At 36.3% G+C, this 25,764-nt stretch overlaps 2 protein-coding genes across 7 annotated transcripts; one reads left to right on the top strand and one right to left on the bottom strand.

Annotated features, from left to right (window-relative positions):
- The first annotated feature begins 669 nt into the window (after positions 1-669).
- On the top strand, positions 670-6,958 carry clu (clusterin). Its single transcript, XM_048207488.1, has 9 exons — positions 670-827; positions 2,643-2,763; positions 2,867-3,015; positions 4,362-4,532; positions 4,619-5,033; positions 5,858-5,998; positions 6,117-6,343; positions 6,425-6,600; positions 6,686-6,958. The coding sequence occupies exons 2-9, from the start codon at positions 2,676-2,678 to the stop codon at positions 6,696-6,698; spliced, it is 1,380 nt and encodes a 459-aa protein (XP_048063445.1). The 5' UTR covers positions 670-827; positions 2,643-2,675; the 3' UTR covers positions 6,699-6,958.
- A 1,478-nt stretch (positions 6,959-8,436) lies between these two features.
- reps1 (RALBP1 associated Eps domain containing 1) lies at positions 8,437-25,445 on the bottom strand. Of its 6 annotated transcripts, XM_048207480.1 has the most exons (21): positions 25,102-25,441; positions 24,787-25,018; positions 22,443-22,566; positions 20,439-20,623; positions 19,363-19,519; positions 18,550-18,671; positions 18,040-18,205; positions 17,884-17,947; positions 17,468-17,622; positions 15,943-16,064; positions 13,867-13,947; positions 13,390-13,477; positions 12,679-12,777; positions 12,528-12,600; positions 12,191-12,321; positions 12,021-12,088; positions 11,762-11,935; positions 11,090-11,179; positions 10,862-11,010; positions 10,572-10,677; positions 8,437-10,475 (listed from the first exon to the last, which is right to left on the bottom strand). In XM_048207480.1, the coding sequence occupies exons 2-21, from the start codon at positions 24,937-24,939 to the stop codon at positions 10,407-10,409; spliced, it is 2,376 nt and encodes a 791-aa protein (XP_048063437.1). In that variant the 5' UTR covers positions 24,940-25,018; positions 25,102-25,441; the 3' UTR covers positions 8,437-10,406. The 6 variants fall into 6 exon arrangements, with proteins under 6 accessions (XP_048063437.1, XP_048063438.1, XP_048063439.1 ...); XM_048207481.1 differs by having other exon boundaries at positions 12,021-12,085; positions 24,787-25,444; XM_048207482.1 differs by having other exon boundaries at positions 13,867-13,944; positions 24,787-25,444.
- Between the last annotated feature and the right edge of the window lie 319 nt (positions 25,446-25,764).

Genomic DNA, 25,764 nt, shown 5'->3' with positions numbered 1-25,764 from the left:
GCTACCTGACAAGCTATGACTTGATTAGTGAACTGAAACACCAGTTTCCATCCACTGCAGGAGTGATTTACTGTGGCCTAATCTTAATGTGTAATATGCAATAAGCAATGACATGTTTTGGTCAAAACACACATAATAATCTCTTACAAAATAACATGTTTATGTCTGTAATGACTGCAAGCATTATAAGTCTTAGTGTAAGTCTCTCCAGAAAGTCTTGCAGGTTTCACTGACATTTTTGCCTTGTTCTTTTTTGTTTTAATATTACAGTAAGTAAAGTTACATAACCGGCAAAATAAATGGCGCATAAATGAAGTCACCTGGGTGACTATATCAGGTCAAACGCAAGACAATAACAGGTCTAGTCGAGCATGCTTATTAAACTCAGGCTGCAAAAAGTGGTAAACTTTTTAACTTCATTTCAGAACTGGTGTTCTACTTCCACTTGATTCACCGGATTATTCTTTGCTCCGCTAGAGCAGATGTAATGTTAAGGTGATTCACCACTAAATGTTGGAACTATCTGACAGTGACAAATTATCCACATACTGTCTTTGCTGGTAAATTCTAGAAGGCATTTTTCCCGTAAACCCCATGTTCAGTCTCTGCCCCTACAAGCACAATGAGATGAGCAAGACGATGCAATATTGCCCACTTCTGGTCAGAGAGAGCCTCTGCTGTTGAGAATAACAGTTTCTGGAACAGTCCAAAGCCACAGCCATTCTCATCCCGTGAATCACGTCGTCAACATCACCCAGCCTCCCAGTATATAAACAAATCAGAGGAAGCAGAGTCCATCTGCAAGGAAGAAAAAGCATCAAAGCAGGGTGAGTACAGAGAGCACATTATAAGGATGTTGACAATCTTGTTTATTTATATAATTACGTTTTATAGATATTATTATATAATATCTTTTTATATATATATACACACACATATATGTGAGTCACTATTTATATTCAGATTACAGTGATGTAATACCTTTTTGGTGTTTAATGTACTATAAAATTGCATTGTACTGTAATTAATGCTGCATTTATGCACATTACCAAACAACTGAGCAATAACCCACTGCTGTAAAGATTGTCTGTACAATTTTACTTGGCATGAGATAGTATAACATATAATTTATGCAGTTTATGAATTACAATCCACCCTCTTGTTGTTAATATTATCCAAAAAGTCTATCTGGACTGTTTGGCTGAATCGAGTTTGTGTCGTCCCTAGGCGAATTTGTATTGATTTTTTCATTGCAGAGAGGAATTTGTCTCGCAGCCCCAAGCTGATGAGGGAACTAAGCTAAGGTCAAGTGCATTCAGAATGCATACTGTGACATTAAACAAAGCAAATCTCCTCACTCAGAACAAGCCATCTGCGTGACACACTTTGTTTCTTATAAACGCCACATGCCAGAGATATAATTCCAAAACAAATATCACAAGATTAAGCACAAGGACAGGATTCATTCAAACAAAGGGAACAAGAAGATAAAATGTTATGTTTGCAACAAACAACATCAAGGCTGTTAGGTTACGGAGAAAGCAAAAAACTGCAAGTTGTACACAAGATTTCTTTCCGTTCACTGGCTCTTCCTGTAAACATCTGTGCATGTTTCTTATGTGACTAGGCTCCTGGCTTTAACTTGGCCGAGCTGGGGTGTCTATGTACACGTAACCAGAGTAAAACGAGGAAACTTGTGCCCACGACTGAGTCCAAGCTTTTATGATGTTTACTCTGGTGTGAATTACGAATTCAGCAGCAGCTGTTGAGGACCAATGGCTTGTCTTGCTATTTAGAAATGTCCAACGTGATTAAAAGTGCAGCATCAACTTACTTGGAATCAGACATTTCTGCAAACTCACAAAACTGGGATTAAGGTCTGCCAGAACAGCCGTTTTGAAAGCTTTAGTGAAGGGGATTTGCTTTCAAATCCATGTAATCACAGAAGGGAACATATAAACATTCAAAGGGTTGCAAGTTTGCTACACTTTCACTGATTGTGTTCTTCAAATCCTTTTGGTTTAATACTGGTTAAAGGGATAGTTCACCCAAACATGATTCATCATTTACACAAAACTGACTTTCATCTGCAGGACACAAAAGAAGATATTTTGAAGAATGTTTTTGTCTATACAATGAAAGACAGTGGGGTACAAATTAACATTAGACCCTATTTTCTTTCACTGTACAGAAAAAACACTGATATTTAAAAAAAAAAAAAAAAAACATGTTGACATGTTTAACATGTTAAACTAGTATCTTAAGGAAGAGTAAATATTTTGACTGATGTTATATAGACAATATGGAATATAAAATAGTTTCAAAAAGGACTAAGATGGTACAAAGTGGTACAATAAATCTATTTGGCCCTCTGCTCAGAAACAACAAGGTCGCAGAAAGACAAGGTCACTGACACTATTTGTTTCAGACCTATAAATAGATACACTGATACAATGGATTTATCGCTCACACAGTCTGTAGGAGAGTGTCTCTTACAAAATGCATTATTTAAAGTGTGGTTCATGCAATTGTTCATGGTCATAAACTTGCTGAGTCATGTTCACCACAGCTTAATTGAAAAGAAAAAAAAAAAAGGTTCACTATTGAGTGACGCATTATTTTCTGACCACTGTGTTAAACAGCTTCTGAAATTCGGTCACAAGCAGCCACCAAAGATGAAGGTCTCATGGTCTCTGCTGGGGCTTTCTCTACTCTACCTGTCCACAGAGTGTCTGCTACCCCCAACTAAAGAGGAGCTCAATCGTAAGTGTGTGTGTGTGTGTGTGTGTGTGTGTGGAAAAAGACTGCACAGACATGTTGTGACCAACCACAGGACAGTAATATAACCATAATTGCTTTCTGGCAGAGATTTCACTGCTTGGTGAAAAGTACCTGGATAAGCAGATTGAAAATGCCATCACCGGGGTGAAGGAGATGAAGACTGTGATGGAGCGATCAGGAGAGGATCACAAAAGGTTCCTGTCTGAATTGGAGAAAACCAAGCAACAGAAAGAGGTGAGACAGCCAAACTATACTCATTTATAAAATAATTAAGCACAAACAATGATATAAAATAGGTAGTTACATAGTTTACAGTAGCTAATTTGAAATAATGAACAAAACTATACAGCATTTATTAATCTTGGTTAAATGTAAATTACATACACTAATACTACTTTAACATTCCAAGCTGTATAAACTAACATTAGTTAATTTATTATGAATTAATAAAGATATAACTTTATATTAACAGATAATCAGATTTACATAATCTACATGTATTAATGCATTTTTAACTACCTGGCATTTATACTTTAAATGTTAATTTATTATGAATTAACAATGATATAACTTTATTTTAACAGATCATCAGATTACATAATCTGCATATATTAATGCATTTTTAACTACTGTTTACTTTAAATATTAATGTATTATTAATTAACAATGAACAGTATATTTATAAGTTTACATTAACAGATCAATGCTGAGAAAAATTATGTAGGTTATTTACATAATCTACATATATTAATGCATTTTTAAATACTACTTGGCATTTATACTTTAAATGTTAATTTATTATGAATTAACAATGAATAATAGTTTATTCATAAATTAACAATAACCTAGGTCATCTAATAATCTACATATAGTAATACATTCATATTTCAAGTTGTATAATTAACATTTGGTAATTTATAATAAATTAACAATGAACAGTAGTATATATCTCTACATAATATATCTATAAATGATAAATCATTATTATTAAATTAATTACATAATCTACATATATTGATACTATTTGTATAAATTAACATTAATTTTTAATTAATGATTGAAAAATATATAAAAACTACTATTAACCTAGATTAATAGATACTGAAAAAAAATGTACATTAAATACATATATATATATATATATATATACATACATACATACATACATATATATATATATATATACACACACACACACACACACAACTTGACATGTTAATGCATTTACTATATATATATATATATATATATATATATATAATATGCATTAACATGTCAAGTTGTATAAATTACCATTAGTTAATTTATTATGAGTTAACAAATGTAATATATTTATAAATTAAACTTAACCTAGATCAATACATGCTGAGAAAAATTGTCACTTTATGATACCCAATTCATTAACTAATGTTAACACATAGAACCTTATTGTAAAGTGTTCTTATATAATGTAATTACATTCATAGATTTTCAAGTATGACTTAAGTGTCCAAATATTCTCTGGACCCCCTGCAGTTATAGTCACTCTTTATCATGCATACGTTTTATTAACTTTTTTCTTGTGCTATTCCATCGAAAAGACTGCTCTGAAGATGGCTAAGGAGATGGAGGAGAAGCTAAGTGAGGAACAGAGCGTGTGTAATGAAACCGTGCAGGCTCTGTGGGAGGAGTGCAAGCCCTGCTTGAGAAAAACCTGCGTTAAGTATTACTCACGCACCTGCAGCAGTGGAGCCGGCCTGGTGGGACGACAGGTGATACTTCTGCACAGACATCCCTGCAATAATCCTGACCTCATTCTGGTGCTAGCAACCATCCCTCTCTCTTTGTCTGTCTTTAGCTGGAGGAGGTTTTGAACAGGACCTCTCCCATCTCCATTTGGATAAATGGACAGAACATTGATACCCTGGTGGACGAGGACAAGCAGCAGACCAGACACTTCCAAGACCTGGAGGAACGGTACACAGAGGTTGCCGACGGAGTAGACAACATCTTCATGGACAGCATGAAGGTGTTCGATCACATGCATGCCTTCCACCAGCCCAGTTTCTTCCCCAGCCCATTCCGTATGCCCAGCGTGTTCGGAAGACAGGATACAACTGCCAACCGGGCTGCTCGTATCTACAGGTCCCCCATGCAGGACCCAGAGTGCCACAGCTTCCACAGCATGTTCAGCCCCATGATGGAGATGGCTAGAAACATGTTCGAGTCATTCGGGCCCTTCATGGGAAGTGATATGGATTTCTCCACTGAAGGTAAATTTCAGAACCTACAAGCCTGGATGTAACAACATGTACAACATTAAAAGTCACACTTAAAGGGTTAGTTCACCCAAAAATGAAAATGAAATTCTGTCATTTATTACTCACCCTCATGTGGTCTCAGTGAGGCTAGCAAGATAATTAACACTTTCAGATGCCCAGAAAGCTACTAAAGAAATATTTAAAACAGATCATGTGACTACAGTGGTTCAACCTTAATGTTATGAAGCAACGAGAGTACTTTTTGTGCACCAAAAAAACAAAACGACTTTATTCAACAATATCTAGTGATGGGCGATTTCAAAACACTGCTTCATGAAGCTTTGAAGCTTTACGAATCTTTTGTTTCAAATCAGTGGTTCGGAGCGTGTATCAAACTGCAAAAGGGGTAGTTCAACCAAAAATGAAAATTGTCATCATTTACTCAACTAAATTGTTAGTTATTACCAAATGTAGTACCTACTTTACAGTATATGATTTTTGATGCAGCATATGACTTTCTATTTTTCTGTGGAACACAAAAGAAGATATTTTGAAGAATGTTATAACCAAACAGATTTGGTTCCCATTGACTTCCATTGGTTTTTGTTCATAGAATGAAAGTCAAAGGGAACCGAAACAATTTAGCAACCAACATTCTTCAAAATATTTTCTTTTGTCACATATGTATAACAATATTTTTGTTTACTGTGGCAATATGACATCATACACCTTATGATATACTATGACAGCATAAAATAGTGCTTATAATAGTATTTATTTACTTGCAGACAGCTTATACCCCAGACACTTTTAAATTTGTAAACCTGTATTCACAGATGGGAGAGTAAACGAGGATGTTATTATAACTAAACCATTTGGAAACGATAAGATGACCTGCAGGGAAATTCGCCGCAATTCGGCTGGCTGCATTAAACTAAAGGATGAGTGTGAGAAATGTAAGGAGATCCAGCATATTGGTAAGTGCAATATTTAAATGTCTTGATTTCATGTTATATTATCAAACACTGAACTTGAATAATTTTAATAAGAGAAATCCCTGTTATCTAACAATTAGAGCCTTGTTCTCTTCCTCAGACTGTTCTGGAAAGAGGCCCCTGGAAGGCCCCCTGAAGGAGGAGCTGGAGAGGGCTCTCGCCAGGGCTGAGAGATTCACCCAAGACTACAACAACCTGCTAAAGCGATTCGAAGAGAAGATGTTCAACACCTCTAGTGTGCTGGACCTGTTCAACAAGCAATTCGGTTGGGTGTCCTCTCTAGCTAACCACACCAAAAATGAGGATGGCTTCTTTAAAATACAGGCAGTAGGTCCTAATTATGCGATTCAGACCACTGTAATCCCTTTCACTACGCAGAACACTCAATCGCCAACATTTTATGTGCAGGTGATGTCAAAAGGCTCGGATAATGTAGAGAATCCAGCTGACACTAAAGTGTCAGTCAAACTGTTCGACGGGCCAGATATGAGCTTCACCGTGCCAGGAGAGATTCCCTGGAGCGACCCAAAATTCTCCGAGGTGGTGGCACAGGAGGCTTTGGATCGTTACAAACAGAACACTGTGTGAGTCTTCACATCAATCATTTCCATTTCGGTTAGTTCTAAACCTTATGTGATTATCAAAAACCATTAATGCTTTCTTCTCCAGGGTCGTAAACTAAACGTTTTGGAGGGCGGGTTCTTCCAGTGAAGAAGATATTCCCTTTTCTCTAAAAAGCACTTGAGATAATTATGAATTAAAACGAAATGAATATTGACAGATGTTGTACTCATGTAGCTGGATTTCTTTTGTCTAGCATTATTCCTGCTGTCTCATACTATTTAACTTTGAGACCCTACAGAGATTGTATAGAGTAAGTGCTTATGAAAATGTAATCAACTGTACATTGTCAAAAATCAATAAAACACACAAAATACCAGATTTTCTTCATCTCTTAATGAGCCAAAAGGTGGTGTAAAATTTCCAGCAAGCAATAAAATTTTATGCTGCAGTATCCATATATATGCTAATAAGGGGAAAAGGTCACCTAATATAACCTTCATTCACTTTGCTCCAGTGCTGGAACTTCCAACCTCCATCCAAACAGCAGAATCTAATGAAACCTTTAAAACAAGGCTGAAGACACATCTCTTCTGAGAGGACTTGAGTTGCCTTATGATTAATTGCACTTAAAAAATAAAATATTTCTGCACTGTTCTGCATTTACACTTCTGCTCTATATTTTCTATGACAGCATACCTTATTAGCATTCAATTTCCCCCTTATCTGGATGAAAACTAAATATGTTAATACAGTCAAATTAACAGCGCAAGTTCATCATAATTTCTTCATTCAACACAGAAGAAAACCGTTACAACTTCAGCACTATCGGATCGAACCATTGAGACTTTCTCCTGAGACTGTACATCTGGACACTCTTCAACAACTAAAGCAAATGCAAGTATCGTATGATATACTAAATCGCTGTTCAGTTTATTTAAAGTTGTGAACCCCTTTGTTAATAAAGGAGCTTTGTAGTAAGAAACTGATTACTTTTTTCATAGCTCTATTCTTCTTATGTTACGTTTTCATTCACTTCCACTTTCTTCCCATGTATGCGTGATTTGTGTGTATGTGTTTGTTTAGATTAGTTATGCATTTGTGATTTAGTTAACTTTTTGTGCACATTCCTGTGACTTGATTCTGGTCTGCTTATAAATCATTGTCAATTTAACGATTGTGATCAAAACTACAAGCTAAGAAAGAGTTATTTTTCTGTGACAGATGAACAGATGAATTGATTGTAATATTAATTGAGCTACATTAAGTTAATTCGATTAACTAATCCAAATATTTATAATTAATAACGAGTTATAATTAATTATTCATTTCCCTTGTGAGCTAATTTGCAACAGTGGTTTCAGACCATCAAATCACAAGACTGGAACCATGTGATTCGTATAATTTTTTTTGTACAAATAAGCAAGGCCAACAGTATGACTGCTTGTAACAAGTCATTTAAATTTTAGACACTATTGCCAGTTTCTTTTGTTTTTGCTCCACCACCAAAAACAAAAAAACTTTCCATGCAACACAAACAGTAGCAGTTTTTAAATGAATCAGTGAAGTAAATGATTCAATGGCTCACTCATAGTCACTCGTTTCATTCTCTAATGAACCAGTGATTTGTCCAAATCGACTGAGCAAACAAATTAATGACCCACTCATGAAGACAGTCAATAGTTTAGTTCATGAAAGAATCTGTGTTTTTCAATGAATCGTTTGATGACTCGCTTATAAAGACCTGTGATGTAACCTGCAGAGTCAGTGAATAATCCCCACCACTAAAGCAAATAGTGAAATTCCCCAGTGACGGACTACTGGAAAACAGTTGGAGCTCTTGACAAAAAAAGAAATTATTAAAATATTGTGCCATTTTTATTTTGTGTAAAAATCACACAGCTGCTAGTCCATTCTGCAGAGACACATCCATGCAGTTAAACATTTATGATCCCACAGCCATTATATAAGCAATTAAATAGAATATTTGCTGTTAGTCAGCAATTAATGCAAATTTACATATGAGATCAAAAGGTGTGTATCATACAATATACAACATACCCCTGATACAGTAAATCAGCCTGAACAGCAGGGAGTAAAGGCTCACCTTGATTTAACATGGGGGGATACATTACTGTGAAAACCTGCACACCAGGAAGTAAGGCTTTAAGGATGAGTAAAAGAAAAGACAGACATCAGTCAAAACAAACGAATGAATGAGAGACATGGCGCAAGTCTATGTAACAACACAAACGTCACACTAGTTCAGACGTTACGGATACAAATCAAGTGGTTCATCGTTTTATACGAAATGAGATCGTGAACGACATGCAAAAACAGCGACGAGAAAAGACAAATGAAAGCCGAAGGGGAGAAAGTGCAGTCATTGTTTCAGGTCTCACAATTACGTACTAATGATGTCACAGAGTTTACGACGCAGATGATGTACCGTATGAGGTACAGCCAACAGTTGAGACTGAGAGAGGAACATCTGCTATCCCGGGGTGAAAGACTGTACAAGGTTGAACGGGTCATTTTGTTATCCCACAACAGAGTGTGCTAAAAGAAGGAAATAAAGCAGTCTTTGATGCCATTCATTTGCAACTGTTGTCCTCAAACTCTCTCTCATGCACATGAAACAAATACACACAATGTGCCGTCCATTGGTATGGCAAGGAAGAAATATTAAAGGGTTAGTTCATCCAAAAATAATTTGCTCAAAATCACTCAAACCCGTACGGGTTTCCTTCATCCGTGTGTCAAAAAAGGTGAATTTATTATATAATAAAAGTAAATGAGGGCTAACGAACAAAAGCAGCATTAAAGTAGCAGCTTATTTCACTTGTGCATTATATTTCAAAGTTACTGAAGCCATAAAATAGATTTTGTTTGAGGAACAGATTAAAATTGAAGTCGTTATAACTTATTTGTAATTCTTTTTGCCGTTTTGTCACAAGTAGCACGGTCTGATTTGTGAACAAGTGATTCATTTGATTTCGTCCTAATCTTTTTAATGATTCAGTTGATCCAGATTTTTTTTTAAATTAATTGTTCGCAAATTTGACTGATCCAGTTAACTCAATGACTCACTCCAGTTAACTTGAGCAGAAAACCAGCTTTTGTTAATTGCAAAACACAATCATATAACTACAAATATAGCACACAAGTTATTTGGACCACTTTTTTTTGCCCTTTCTTTTGTATTTGTGGAGCTTAACAGTCCCAGTCCTCATTTACAGGTTTGTAATGACATGAGGGTGAATACATTTTTGGATGAACTGTCCCTTTAACAAGTGCCTGTCAGAATCAGTTTACTGAAGCATACTTCTGATCTCCCAAAAATCAGTTCTCCCCTCCTTTAGGACCAGTGCATGGCCTCACATGATTGTCTGAGCACATACGGGTACCCTAACATGGAAGAACATGACAAGCTGCCTCGAGACTCTGGAGAACAGGAGGGGAAGAGGCTCCTTCATGTTAACCAGAATTGCAGCCTCTTGCCTCACACACTAAACATAACCTGCAATGTCTGGGGTGATACATATACAACCACTCAAGACTTTCTGTTTCATCAAAGTGCCATAACGGATAATAATCCTGGACCCCATCCCTCTGAATGGCTGTGTGAGACAGAACGGTCTGGAGGAAGCAGCGATTTTGTCTCTTCTCTCACAGTCAGCAGAGGAGTGGAGATGGGTGAAATGGACATCCTGCCAGAGGATCCAACAGACCACTTAAAAAAAAAAAAAAAAAAAAAAAAAAAAAAAAAGGGGGGGGGGTGTAATCACTCTTTCATACACACATTCAATCTGAAGCGCACACACTCCGGTTACAAATGCGAAAAAGGTCTAAGCTGTTCCAGTTGCACTTCAAGCGATATTCTTTCTTCTAGCAGGTCCTAAGAAGACAAAATTGGGGAAAGACAAATCGTCAGATTTTTGAACAGCTTGTCTTATAAAACTGGTGGTCACATTTAACAGACGTCTCACAATACCTTCAACTGTTGCTGTAATTCACTGTTGAGTCTGGCTAAAACTGTATTCGTTTCTTTGTTTCTTCTAATGGAAGCCTGGATGGCCTTTTTATCCTTACCGATAGACCTGTTTTTAAACAGAACATGCAGAGGAAGCACACATTAGGATACAAGCAAACATTGTATCCGGAAATTTTTATTGATTAATTGTTGTAAAAATATTGATAAGATAGATAAAAAATAATAATAATTAAAAATAAATAAATAAAATATTCAGTTTTCTCTCCTGGTGGATTGACTGTTGAGCTTACCGTGGAATTGAGGGCTGGGTTGCTAGAACAGTGGCTATGACGTTAGACTTTTGGGGAAGGTCCTCCACATCTGGTCTGAGCTCATCTTCTGATTTGAGTCTTCGACGGACGGGTTTGGGAGGTGGGGCCAATGGAGTGGATACTTTGGCCTATGGATAACATAAATTGAGGTATTATAATGCTGAAGTAATATGCAATATAAAGATTGGTTGGTAGAGACTGGCTTACAGAGTTGACAGTGGTTGCATTTCGTTCTTCTGCCTGAACATCGTTCTTTGCTGTTCTCATCGTCACGGCAGCTTCCGCACATCTTTCTGCCTGTATTTATACATGAGCATAATATATAAACTATGGTTTAAAAGTTTGAAGAAAATTTTCCACCCCTTTGCATCCTTTTATTCAGCAAAGATGCTTTAAATAAATCAGAAATAACAGAAAAGACTTTTTTTTACAAAAAATTCAAATAAATGCTCTAACTTTTGAACTTTCTATTTATCAAAAAATTCTGAAAAAAATATCACATTTCCACAAAAAGAAAAGACAGGATAGAAGAAAAGATATAAGGAAACACAACTGTTTTCAACATTGATAATAATAAGAAATGTTTCACCAATTCAGCATATTAGAATGATTTCTGAAGGATCATGTGACACTGAAGACTGGAGTAATGATGCTGAAAATTCAGCTTTTCCATCACAGGAATTAATTACATTTTAAAATAGAAAAGTTACTGACTTCAAACTTTTGAACAGTAGTGTACATGTTTCTTTATAAGAAACGCAGCATTTACTTGTGAATACATGTACATGTTTTTTGCAAACAATTCATTTCTGCATATTTTTACACAAAAAAAGGTTTTTCATCATAAGTCATTAACTTAATATATGGTTCCATTTGTACCTGTCCACTATCAGATAGTTTCTCTCCGTCATCTGCCGGCTGGTCCACAGCAAAAGCCTGGAACTGGCTGAAGTCAGCAAAGTTGGGCTGTTCTGGCATCTGCTGGGGTGACGTGCTGGTATGTGCTGGAAGACCATCTCCCTCTACTACACGGTGACCATGTGGCACTGATGTCTGGGGATTTGAGAATTAGATATTGCATTACTCTTTTAAAGAAAGCATAGTAGATATCTAATTGTCTGAAAGCACTGAGATGTACCTGTGTGGGCAGTGGTCTGGGAGGCACTGCAGGAGGAAAGGCCACTACTCCTGTCTGCTGCGAACCTGCTAGAGAAGTAATTACAAAAGACAACTTCAGCTTTTACTAACGGTACCCCAAAAAAACAGGAAGCTACGAGTTACTGGATAACTGCTTGTGTGCATGTATACCTGCAGGGACAGCAGCAAAGTTTCTGTTCATGTCTAGAGAGGAGGACCGTGAGTGAGAGGGCTGGGGGCGGGGCGGAGGTGGGGGCGGAGCCACAACCTTCAGTCCTTCCGGAGAGGTGCCAGAGTGAGACCTGTAATAGTATGAGCTGTTAGTACTATTTAGCTGGCAATGTCACACCATGTTCTAACCAAACGTGATGTGACAAAACTCACATCTAAACACCTAAATCATTTCCAAATCTAATCCATGTTAATCTGAGTTTTTTAAGCCATGACAACACAAACACAAAGATGAACAGTGTGTCTGAATTTGGAGCCATAGCAAGAAGTAAAGTACCTTTGTCTGTTCACAGCACTGGAAATGGGCTCTTGATCAGATGTAAATGAATCTGAGCTGCTATAGCCATCTCCTGTAAAAAGGAATGGTAATGGCTTTGAATGAATTACAGTCAGCCAATTAAATGCTTGAACAGTCCAGATGTACTTACCAACAGTGGTACCAGGAAACTTAATAGTTGCTGTTAGCTTGGTCTCGTCAGAAAGTTCTGGTGGTTTCGCCATTAACGGACTAGTTGGATGTGTGTGATCTGTAAAAACAAGAGTAAATAATCACATTTAATAACCAAATTATTACATATTTACATTTAATAACTGCATTACAGTTCAAAGGTTTGGTATAAGAAAGATTTTTTTTAAAAGAAATCAATCATTTAATTTAGCAAGGATATATTAAATTAATCAAAAGTGATGAAGTTAGTATCACAGTTTTAAAAAGTAGCTTTTTTGTGCTGCTTAATGTAATGATTATTGCGGAAAAAAGACTCCATTCCTTTAAACAACTATATTTTATGCTTTCTTTAAAAATATTGGTGTTGCTTGCCCGTGCAAAAGTCATGATTCTATGGTGCTGTGGACGTCTGCAAGGGTGGTTGCTGAGGGGTTCTGATGTTTTAATGTGTTACTATGTGGTTGCTAGGTGGATGTTTCCTTGTTCCTGAGTCAGCGTGATATGTAAAATATGGCTTTTGGTCTTTTTTTCAATGCAGGTTAATAAGATTTTCAGTTCACCATGTGAAAAATCATAAAAGTATTTATTATAAATCCTTAAACCCAAGTATGAGCAATAGTGATTAAAATTGAAAACAAAACTTAAATTCAGTCATCAAATTTGCATTGTAAAAGCACATAAATGGACGCACCACTTCCAGTTCTCTTGAGCTCCATCTCTTGCATGTGGATCTTGCTGGGTGTCATACGAATGGGCACAGGGTGGACTATTGCTGTATCCTAAAAAGAAACAAGCACATCTGCTGCTGTCGTAAAACTACAATTGTGTTCCACTGAACTTGATGAAGATTTATCAAGGAATAGTTAAGAACCTGGCACTGAGTAACTAAACAATCATTGTATCACATCAAAAGACTACAAGAACAACACCCTCAAAGGACAGCCAGCCAGAGTCATCACTTGGATTACATGATAAAGTATGAAAGAAAGAGCATGAAAGAATTATCTGTAAGCTCAGCAAGCAAAAGAAAAAAACAAAAACGAATCATTTGATGATGGCACTGTGGCTGTGAATTTATCTTGAGGACATGCGCTCTCAGAGAGAATTTACAGAGTACTGGGTTAATGAATATCATTAATCATGAAAGAGCACTGAGTGATTGACTTACAGGGTCAGCTGGTGCAATGTTAGAATCAAATTGGGTCAGAGTTTGTGAGCTTGAGGAGCGTTCGCTAAAAGTCTCCCACTGCTGGAGAGACAGAGCAGAGACATGTCAGCAAGGTGGAGCCACTCCACTCCTCACACAAGCAAACAGAGACCATAATACAACAACAATGTGCCCTCTCCGCCCTCTGACTGTTAGGAGAAACCCGTGATTTGTCCTGCATTGTACTGTAGCATATTCTCTGGTGTCAACAGAGGAACAATTGTTTTCTTAATGGCCTTATAGGCTGGGAGGGAGAATGTCACATTTTACTTTCCCCATTACAATGATCAGTTTGGTAGAAAAAGGTTGCCGTCATCAAAAGAGAACCCCCAATAATTAGATGGTGTAGATCAAAACATTACTGACCTGTTTAAAGGTGAAGTGTGTAATTTCCACGCCACTTGCGTTGTCAAATGGAATTGCAAAACAAATTACTATTCAAACACGCTATTTGAACACTCTGGCATTGGTCGGCCAAACAGATGGTCCTGCCCTAAACTTCACTGCCACTGGTTGAACTAATAAATGTCTTACAGTTACTTACTATGTATTAAAGGGATAGTTCACCCCCCCCCCCCCCCCATCATCACGTCATTCCAAACCCGTAAGACTATCTTCAGAACACAAATGAAGATCTTTTTGATGAAATCTGAGAGCTTTCTGTCTCTCCATAGACAGCTATGCAACTGACATTTTGATGCTTCAAAAATATGTGAATAAAAGCCCAAATTAAATCTGTTCATCATATAAAGTGATCAAGTCCCTTCAGAACATTTGGACTATACCACTCAATTCATATGGACATCAATTCATAGTGTCAAAGTGTATGAAGGAAGGAACAGAAAGCTCTCAGATTTCATTAAATAGATCTTCATTTGTGTTCTGAAGATGAACGGAAGTCTTACAGGTTCGGAACGACATGAGGGTGAGTAAATGATGACAAGTAGTTGCTTGTATAGGAGAAAGTATGGAACATACCAATAAAATTACACACTTCACCTTCAAAAAGAACTGAAAGATCCCATTTACTATTATCTTAAACTTCCCCAGTTCTATTGCGCAATCAATGTTTAACAGTTATTCTATAGGGAAATGTATGGAAGCCCAAATCTGCCACATAAGAAAAATCATGCTTTGGTAATCCATAATTATGACTTCTTATCTCATATTTATTACTTTTTCCCCCCAGTTTCACAGACAAGGCTTAAGCTAGTCCTAGACTAAAATGCATGTTTGAGCTTTTTTAACTGAAAGTAACTTGCACTGACATATCTTAAAATATGTCAGAGCCATTGTTTTGTCTGAAGATGCACATCAGTAAAGTTTTTTTTCTAGTGTATGTTTATAAAAGCTACTTAAATACCCTAATTGAACTAAAGCCTAATCCTGGCTTAGTCTAAGCCCTGTCTGTGAAACCAGGCCTTTATGTCATAATTATGACGCAGTATCTAAAAATGTCACTGTATCAAAAATGTCAATTATTTACCAAAGCATGAGCTTTTTTTTTTATGTGGCAGAAAGGGGCTTTCATAGAATTGTGCACATTTTCATCATCTTCTATCAAAACATAATAACCTCCACTTTCAAAACAGCTTTATGCTGACATAACCTTTAAAATGAACGTCAATCAAAAAAATGATTGCCCATGGTATTGGTTTAAAGTGCCCACGATCCGATCAAGTTCCGGCATTGTTTCCCATTAAATATTTTGTTTTACTTGGAAATATGTCACAAAAATGTCACAGAGTATTCCAGGAGGTTAATCTAAGACTAAAAAGATTTATTTTAAAAATGTGACTTCAGGTCAGCAGTTCTGACTACAAGGCCGACACATTCACAACATCACAGTGAAGCATTAACTGTCAGAACAATTCTCATGATAGTGTTACATGTGATGAGATGAAAGCGTGCTTCACTAGAACCTCTTTCTTCCAACCAGAAGTGTATTAGTTTTATTTTCCCATAAAGACAAAGGAAGATAGAAATACAAATATCAGTGACAGAGGTAGGGTACATTAAGTACTCCACAGTCCAAACCTCATTGCTCTGGTTGAGCTCAGGCCAGTTCTGGTTCAGGGAAGGCATGGAAGGAGACTTATTTGGTGTGACCTCCACAGGGGAAGCAGAGAAGCCAACCTCAGTAGCAGGTTCTGGAACTCCTGAAACATACAGACAGACAATAAAAACTTTGTGCAGACAAAGTCATTCAGTATAATTATAGAATAAGCAGAATAATAATTTGCATCTAGTCATGAACGTCATAAAACATCACAAGGACTCTCAGGGTCCCAAGGGCATATTCTATGTTCCATATTAATATGCGAAACTGTTGCTAAGATACAGGCTCACTTCCTGTGAAGCTGTGAATATCTGAATTAGAAGCACGTTTGTTCTCTGTCCACAATGAAAGTAAAATGCTGGGAAATGACAAAATCACAAATAACCGTAACATATTTTAGGTTTAATATGCAGATTTTGGGCCAATTACATTTTACTGTAACCTAGTAAATTGTCTAGTTAGGGCAAATTCTTAGATTAGCAGATATTTATCAGTTTTAGCACTACTGCAGTAGACCTGGCTAGAAGAAAATGTGAGACTTACTTAATTTAAAAACACTTTAAACTGTATCTATGTAAGAGAAAAGAGAGAATATGACAACCCACACAATAACTGAACAAACAACTAAAATGTTTGGGAAAAGTCTCTTATGTCCACTAAAGCAGCATTTATTTATTCACAGAAAAAAAGGATATTGTGAAATATTATAAAATTAACTGTTTCTATTTCAATATCTTTTAAAATGTAATTTATTCATGTGATGGCAAAGCTTTTAAACAGCAATTACTCTTTACTGAAAGTGTCACATGATCCTTCAGAAATCATATGCTGATTTCTGATAATCTAATATGCTGATTTAGTGTTCAAGTAACATAGTTACTTAGTCTTTACTGTCAATTTTAATCAATTTAACATGCCCCTGCTTAAATAAAAAATAAAGACCCCAACCTTTTGAACAGTAGCTTATGTCTGAATACAGCACCAGCTAACTGGCCACAAAAACTTGTAATTACGCCACAGAAGAATTTCTTCTTATACCACTGTGCATTTGGAAATGGCACTTGCAACACATATTCAGAAGAGGGTTTATATAGCACCCTGTATGCAGATCTGCCAAGTCAAGTAACCTTTATTTATATAGTGCTTTTTACAATGCAGATTGTTTCAAAGCAGCTTTACAATGATAGCAGGAAACATAATTTAGGCTGTATAGCAGCTCTAGAAGAAAATAATGCCATTTTCCAGTTTAAGCAAGTTCAGTATTGATTCATTTACATTGTAAAAATCATTAGTTATTAATTTAGTTCATTTATCTCAGCTCTGGAGAAAACAGTGATGTCATCATCCAGCTCAGTTCAGTTCGCATACAATGGTGTCAATGCAGGCAGATCAGTAATATTGTTCAATATTAAGTGTGAAATGTTACTGTGAAATGTTATGAAATAACTGGACTGCATATTGCCTAATTTGAAGCCGTGGTTGGCGTGAGGCTTTTCTGCTTACCTGCTGAGTCATCCAAGTCAATAAGCTTTGGCATTAGGCTCTCAGGGAGCTTTTCAGGAAGGTCATAACCATTTTTCCTAGCGACCACGAGATGAAATGCAGCACAAAACTCATCCAGGGTCAGTGCACCATCTTTATCAAAATCTGATAGCTCCCTACAAGGTAAAGCAGGTCAGTCAATACAGATAAGATGAATATTTTAAGGTACAAAGAAGCAGATGACAGAGATAACTTCCTTTTTCAAAGACAGGACATTAAAAAAAAAAATCGAATGCAAATGGCCAAGATTATCAACATATGAGGTTATGGAGTAGGCTAATGTCCTTGGAGACACATCTGTTTAAGACAATCTACACCAAGGTCATCCAAAATGAACAAAGAGAGACAATGTAACCCTACAATGTAAAACTACTTACCAAATGTGAGACAGTTCTAGAATAGGCAGTTTCGACTTTGTAAAGAATTCCTTCGCGGCAGAGCCTGAACAACAGAGGATGGATGCATTTTTAGGTTGGTAAGTTCAAAACAGAAAACAGATCGGCAGATACTGTTCAAAATGAGGTCTCACTAACCTGGGATTAGACCAGTGAGATCAGCCTGAATGGTCTTAAACTGGTTTATGTAATACTGTCTTTGCTCATCTGTGATTTTCCAGGGGTCATCGTAACCGCTGGTCTGTCTTTGGATTTCATTTGTGGTCATTACAGATGTCATAGTCCGTACTGTTGTGCTCTCCGGCTAGAGTAGAAAAAGAGAAAAATAAGAATAAGATTTTGTAATACACCTATATATGTGCACTACTGATGAAAAGTTTGGGGTTGGTAAGACTTTTTAAAACAGCTCAAACAGCATAAACAACTGCTCAGCTACCTCCTTTTTAAATTCCTTGTATGATTGGTAATTCGCTGGACATGCATCCATTTGGGCTTTGGCAAATATTTAATATAGTCTACTTTTGTGCTGCCGTGCACACAGAATTAAACATCTGTTCCATTGCAGAAGCCTTGGTTACAGCAGGCTAGTGGTGACAGGCTTCATTGTATACATAACAAATGTATACATGGAGGCCCGCACTCTATTACCTGAGCTGAGGGGGGATGCATTGGAAGTGTGCTGGAGGGGGGTGTGTCTGTAAAGCTGACCCAACTTTCTTGGACAGGAGGGGGTGAATGGGTGGACCACATCCCGTCAGCTGTTACTGGTCCTTAGACAAGACACAGAAAGAGAAAGAGGAAAGAAAGAATTAATAGTTAAAAAAAAAGATAGGACTGAATCAATTAAATTATACATCAACATTCAGTAAGAATCTAGTATATCATGTGACATTTAATATCAAACATCCGCCAGTATAACTAACTGAAGTTTAAGTTAGATTTTCCTATAACTTGCTCAGGTACACAGAAATAAGAGTAACATTTTATAATTACTTTTATTAATAAATAATTACCACATTATTATTAAATATTATTATTAAATATTAATTTACAATATTTAAATATATAATATAATATAATATAATATAATATAATATAATATAATATAATATAATATAATATAATATAATATAATATATAGAGGCCTGATTTCACAGACAGGGCTTAGCCTAAGCCAGGATTAGGACTAAGTTCTTACTTAAGTAGCTTTTATAAACATACACTAGAAAATAACATTACTGGTGTGCATCTTGAGACAAAACAACCGCACTGACATATTATAAGATATGGCAGTGCAAGTTGCTTTTAGTTAAAACAGCTCAAACATGCATTTTAGTCTGGGACTAGCTTAAAGCCTTGTCAATGAAACCGGAGGAACATAATATAGTTTTTTAATGTTAGTAAAGAAGATTATTGTGTTACCTAAATAATAAATGATGCTATTATTATTAAACAGAATACCTGGCTGTGCTTCTCTAAAAGGTGGCCAAACAACTCCTGGCACTGAGGGCTGTCTGTCCACATTTCCACCGCTGGCCTGGCGTTTGTGCTTCCTCCAGGCATGGGGCGAAGTGGGAGGGGACTGGTGTGGCGACACTACAGGAGATGTGGTGTCCGGCTGGAGCCAGAGATAAACAAAATTAATTACTTAGTAATTCTTTCAGCCACACAGATGGCCTCAGAACAGCAGATACATGGTCTAGCTAACAAGTAGTCGTTTAACAGATCCGAGAAAGGACTTACAGTACACTTAATATAAACTCCGTGAAGCAACCTGGAGTTAATTGCCTGGCACAGTTCATCGATCATCCCTTTGTGGTGTTCAAGCCTACAACTCATCACCTCTTAAAAATCTTGTGCCATTTCTTTTTATTTTCAGCATCAAAGACAAAACTAATGACAAAATAAATAAATAATATAATAATAAAAAAAAAAAACAGATATTTTTAAATTGCTGAAAATAAATAAATGGCACAAAATAGTTTATATAATTACAGAAAATATTTTTGTTTAACATTTGATAGAAATAATAAATTTTACCCAGGCTAAACTTTGAATTTATAATAATATTTTGGAATAAAACCATTATTTTGTGCTATTTATGTTATATTTCTAGGCCCAAAGATTGCTTAAACTGGATATACTAATTTTAATATTGCAGCAAAACAAATATACTATTCAACACACCTGTTTATTTAACTACAATGTTTTAAATTAAATGCTAATATAAAGTTAAATAATAATATAGATATTTTAAAAATTGCATTAAAATAATTGGCATCTGGCCTTATATAGCCTAAAGTAGCCCCATTTCTTACTTAATAAATACTGTTTCAATTTTCATGTAATTATTCAAGTAAACGAACAGTAAGGAATTAAATAATTTTTTTGTCAATATTGTTGTTTGATTAATATTAACAACATGATAAGACAATGACAGATCTAGCTGACTACATTTACTCTGAAAAGCCTAAGGAACTGATTTTTTTTATTTAAAAAATAGTTTAGTATAATACGTGGGATATATGCTGTAGTACCTGAGGATCAACAGTGGGCACACAGGGCTGAATCATCTCATGCACTGACACTTTTTTGGCTTGCACTCGGCCTGGAGGTCTGGGGAGGTAGTGCCCCTGATTCTCTGCATCTGCGAACATGACCGCGTGCCTCGTCTCCTGCTCATTCTTGCCCATCACAAAGCGAGGGAGGGGTAAATCCCTGACTGCAAACACAACTCCACATTACACTTCGACATACAGAGCCAGATTTAACATTCAAGCAGTACTAAAGCACAATTAAACTGATATTATTTGCTTAACTTTGCTTAAGAAAAATGAAACAAAACTGCTGAATACTGAGTTTGACAGTTTTTATCACTAACTTTAAAATAAATGAAACAGAAATCAATAGAAACCAAGTTCATCCCAAGCATATCTAAACTCCAGGGCACTGTCAGCAATTTCCTGTTGACTGTGACTTTGTGTTCTTGCAGTATCTTCAAGGCTACGAGTCAGGTCTTATTTCCTGCTTATTTTTACCACTGTCAATTTCTCATTCTTTTACAAGGCTTTGTGTCTAACTTCCCAAAATTCATGTAGAGCATTTGCTCAGGGCTTCCTGTTTGGAACTGGGTATATATGTAGAGAACAGCCACGATAGACAACAAACAAACAGGAGCATTTGCATTTAGCTTAAAGGCACAAACAGTTCACAGAAATATACAAATGCAAGAAAGGAAAGGAACTATTTTTCAAAATAAAGGCACAGCATACTATTCCAGGACTTGCGCTAAACCTAAACCTAATTACCAGCATTAAAGGTGCCCTAGAATCAAAAATTGAATTTACCTTGGCATAGTTGAATAACAAAAGTTCAGGACATGGAAAAGACATACATTGAGTTTCAAACTCCATTGCTTCCACCTTATGTAAATCTCATTTGTTTAAAAGACCTCCGGAAAACAGGCGAATCTCAACATAACACCGACTGTTACGTAACAGTCGGGATCATTAATATGTACGCCCCCGATATTTGCATATGCCAGCCCATGTTCAAGGCATTAGACAAGGGCAGCCGGTATTAAAGTCTGGATGTGCACAGCTGAATCATCAGACGTTATGCAGGTAAGCAAGCAAGAACAATAGCGAAAAATGGCAGATGGAGCGATAATAACTGCCATGATCCATGATGACATGATATTTTTAGTGATATTTGTGAATTGTCTTTCGAAATGTTTCGTTAACATGTTGCTAATGTACTGTTAAATGTGGTTAAAGTTACCATTGTTTCTTACTGTATTCACGGAGACAAGACTGTCGTTATTTTCATTTTTAAACACTTGCAGTCTGTATAATGCACAAACACAACTTCATTCTTTATAAATCTCTCCAACAGTGTGTAATGTTAGCTTTAGCCACGGAGCACAGCCTCAAACTCATTCAGAATCAAATGTAAACATCCAAATAAATACTATACTCACATGATCCGACGCATGCATGCAGCATGCATGACGAACATCTTGTAAAGATCCATTTGAGGGTTATATTAGCTGTGTGAACTTTGTAAATGCACTGTATTATAGTCGAGAGCTCGGGGGAGGAGGGGGCAGGGAGCGCACGATTTAAAGGGGCCGCAGCCTGAATCGGTGCATAGTTAATGATGCCCCAAAATAGGCAGTTAAAAAAATTAATTAAAAAAACAATCTATGGGGTATTTTGAGCTGAAACTTCACAGACACATTCAGGGGACACCTTAGACTTATATTACATCTTGTAAAAACTGGTTCTAGGGCACCTTTAAAAATGGCTTTTGTTTTTGCAATATACACATTCAGTCCTTTTCATCATCAAAGAGGCAGTAAGATTATCCTCTAATTCTTGTTATGTAATGGGGCTGCAACTGTCACAATGGATTCATCTGCAAAATGAGTGTCTGCAAAATTACACAGATGCAATAACTTCACATTAAAATAGTATTCTGATTTGGTGCATACAGTACACACATGAAGATACAGCTATAAAAGAAGGTTTGTTGCTACTCACCACTGTTCAGGCTCTCCACACGCAGGGGCATTCCAGACTGGGCCAGTGCAATGAGCTTCAGTGCGATGTAGAACTGACTCCGACCGAAATGGCCGAGACGTGTGGCTCCACAAAGTTCAGTAATCTAAGATAATTGAAACAAAACTATCAATCAGATCAACTGACCTTAACATCTACAAAACGAAGGTGAACATACAATAACATGACCAGAGGTGAATATAAGTTTGAGGTAAAGGCGCATAAAAATACAACATAAAGCAAAGCACTAAAAATAACTAACTTTAATATTTGAATGACTCCAGTTACTCCAGTCTTCAGTCACATGATCCTTCAAAAATCATTCTTATATGCTGATTTGGAGCTCAAGAAACATTTCTTATTATTATGTTGAAAACAGTGCTGCTGCTTTATATATATTTGAGGAAATTCAGGATTCTTTGATGAATAAAAAGTTTAAAAGAAAAGTAGTTGTATGAAATAAAAATCTTTTGTAACTTCATTAATGTCTTTACCGTGTTTTGACCAATTTTATTCATCCTTGATGAATAAAAGTATTAATTACTTCTTTAAAAAAAATATATCTTACTGACCCCAAACTTTTGAACAGTAGTGTATGTAAATAAAAACATTAATATGGTGTTACACAGATGTTATATAGGCCAGGCATAAAATGCAACACTTAAAGGGTTAGTTCACCCAAAAATTAAATTTCTGTCATTAATTACTCACCCTCACACCCGTAAGACCTTCGTTCATCTTCAGAACACAAATTAAGATATTTTTAAGATATATTAAGATATGTTGTGAAGCGGCGAAAATACTTTTTGTTCCAAAAACAAAACAAAAATAACAATTTTATTCAAAAATTTCTTCTCTACCCTGTCATTCTCCTACACTGTTCACATTGTATAGAGGGTGCAGGCTTTATTCAACAAGAAATTGTTTAATAAAATGGTTATTTTTGTTTTGTTTTGGTGCACAAATAGTATTCTCGTCACTTCATAACAATAAGGTTGAACCACTGTAGTCACAATGACTATTTTAACCATGTTTTTACTACTTTTCTGGACCCTGAATGTGGTAATTATGTTGCTTTCTTTGGGAGATTAAAAAAAAAAAAAAAAAAAAAAAAAAAAACTCTCAGATTTCATCTAAAATATCTTAATTTGTGTTCCGAAGATGAACGAAGGTCTTAGGCATTTGGAAAGACATAAAGGCGAGTAATTAATGACAGAAATTTCATTTTTGGGTGAACTAACCCTTTAAGTTTATCCACTATGTAACAATGAGTCTCTGCTCTCTATCCAACAAGGGTCCCTAAATTAGAGAACAGTATGGCCAATCACCAATATAAAAGCAGTATAGTACATAATACAATACAGAAAACAAAAATATTTAAATATACACATAACTGCCTACTTGACTGATTCAATCTTAAATCCTAAATATTGATGTAAAATCAATTAGAAATCCATTAGTAGATCAAAAACATAACAAAATGCTGATATCTCACACAACAAGTAAGCCTTTAATGAAATGCCCTTCTGTCAATTACTTTAGTGTAACAGATCAATACATCTATTGCTCAGACAACATTAAGGAGGATAAGCATATGTAATTTTCACTAGCAACTAATGGACACACCTCTTCAAGAAACTTTGGCCACAGATCTAGAAGCAACTAGACAAAGAAGACCAAGTTTTTGAAACGTTCATGCTCTAACAATGCCCTACCAACAGATGAGTGTTAATCAGCACTAAGTAATGAAACAAAAACATCTCTATGACACTTCAAGAACCATCAGCCATGTGCAGGGTCTCCCAAAAGAAGCTTGACAGTATAAAACTGACAGAGCTTTATAGCATATTATCAACAAGTTATGGATCAGCTGTATACAGTTAATAAGTTCGAGTGCTGTCTCGATGCCTTAATATAGGATCACACATTATGCATAACACCAAATAGTCTTGTTTGCTTTTAGTACTGTGAGAAAACCACATTTCAACAGTCATCAACCTAAAGGATTTCCTAACATAAAGTAGAAAAATACTATTTATGCTTATATTTAAGAGGAAGCAGGAACATCTTATAAGTCTACAGACTTGCACAACAGGAAACAAAGTTTAACACTACAGATGCATCACCCATTAATCTGTGCAACTCGTCAACAATGAGATTCTAACGGTCTAAACACTCTTGACATCGCCCATATGACCCATTAGAGCCATTGGCAAGTCTGAGAGGATGAACACAAGTCATCAAGTTGACTTACTAACGTGTATAAGCATAACAACACATATCTGCTGACTAATACACACATAGCTGAATCAGATGCATACTCTACCTGAAGGACCACTTCGTTTGAGAGCTGGGCCGCCCGGAAGAGGTCCAGAACTTTGCCATTGGAAGCCACTTTCTTGGTGTTATCCACATCACAGGAGAGGAAGAGTTCAGAGTAATATTTCTGCTCGACATCGCTCAGTGTTAAACTCTCCATCGTGGCATCAAACCCGCAGCTGGTGCTTCACCTTATCAGGCCAGCGTCTCGCCTTTCGGTTTATGAGCTAGACAAAAAACTAGCAAAACACAAGTAAGATCCTTCTATGAAATGGACGGAGTCGAAAGAGGATGCTTTAGGGTGCTTGTTGTTTTTATGTACCGTTAGTCGCTGTCTTTGCTCTTGTCTTTTGGCCCTCGCAAAGTCAACCAAACTAATAGAGCCTGGGACGTTAGAATTCAGCGGTAACAACGTCGAGACTGGGTTCTACCGTTGTGCTGCCTCTTTAAGAGGAGGATATGGCCGTTGGTGGAGCGGTGGAGCTCGTGTATCCGCTGAGCGATGTTAGGAACAAAGTTTCGGGCTCTTCGGGCTGCTTCCCTCTGCAGACAGCGCCGCCATTCCTGGACCCCGTGACGTCATGGCCCAGGCGCGGAGGACCCGGATGGAGTGTGGCGTCACAGATGTGCCGTCAGCTATCGTGTTTCAAAAATCTGCTACTCAAAAACCCTGTCAAAAACGAAAAATAAAAAGCTGGAATTTTGATAGAAAAAATATATTGGAAAAATGTAATTTGTTATGATGTTATTATTTTATCGTTTGTATTTAATCTTTATTTATTAATATAGATGGACTAAAATTTAAGTGTTTTTTATTTTGTGCTTTTTTTTTGCCTTTTATATATCCTGTTGTCTAAGACCCTCTTAACATTGATGCTTTAAATGTAAATTGTATGCTATTTTGTTTTGTAAATTTGTAATTTTTGTTAATATTTCAATAAAAAAAGTAAAAAAAAAAAAAAAAAAAAAGTTTCAAAAATCTGCT

This window comes from Megalobrama amblycephala, linkage group LG11 (assembly GCF_018812025.1).
Source record: "Megalobrama amblycephala isolate DHTTF-2021 linkage group LG11, ASM1881202v1, whole genome shotgun sequence".
Taxonomy (NCBI): Eukaryota; Metazoa; Chordata; class Actinopteri; order Cypriniformes; family Xenocyprididae; genus Megalobrama; species Megalobrama amblycephala.
Note: the sequence above shows the minus strand (reverse complement) of the source record. Positions and strands in the feature narration are given on the sequence as shown.

Excerpts from the sequence above, each read along its gene's own strand:
- clu (XM_048207488.1), top strand. The coding sequence starts at position 2,676 with ATGAAGGTCTCATGGTCTCTGCTGGGGCTTTCTCTACTCTACCTGTCC. Across the intron at positions 2,764-2,866 it reads AACTAAAGAGGAGCTCAATC|AGATTTCACTGCTTGGTGAA; the intron begins GTAAGTGTGTGT and ends GCTTTCTGGCAG. Across the intron at positions 5,999-6,116 it reads TAAGGAGATCCAGCATATTG|ACTGTTCTGGAAAGAGGCCC; the intron begins GTAAGTGCAATA and ends TCTCTTCCTCAG.
- reps1 (XM_048207480.1), bottom strand. The coding sequence starts at position 24,939 with ATGGAGAGTTTAACACTGAGCGATGTCGAGCAGAAATATTACTCTGAA. Across the intron at positions 12,322-12,527 it reads AGTGCTGTGAACAGACAAAG|GTCTCACTCTGGCACCTCTC; the intron begins GTACTTTACTTC and ends ATACTATTACAG. Across the intron at positions 12,089-12,190 it reads CTTTGCTGCTGTCCCTGCAG|CAGGTTCGCAGCAGACAGGA; the intron begins GTATACATGCAC and ends TTACTTCTCTAG.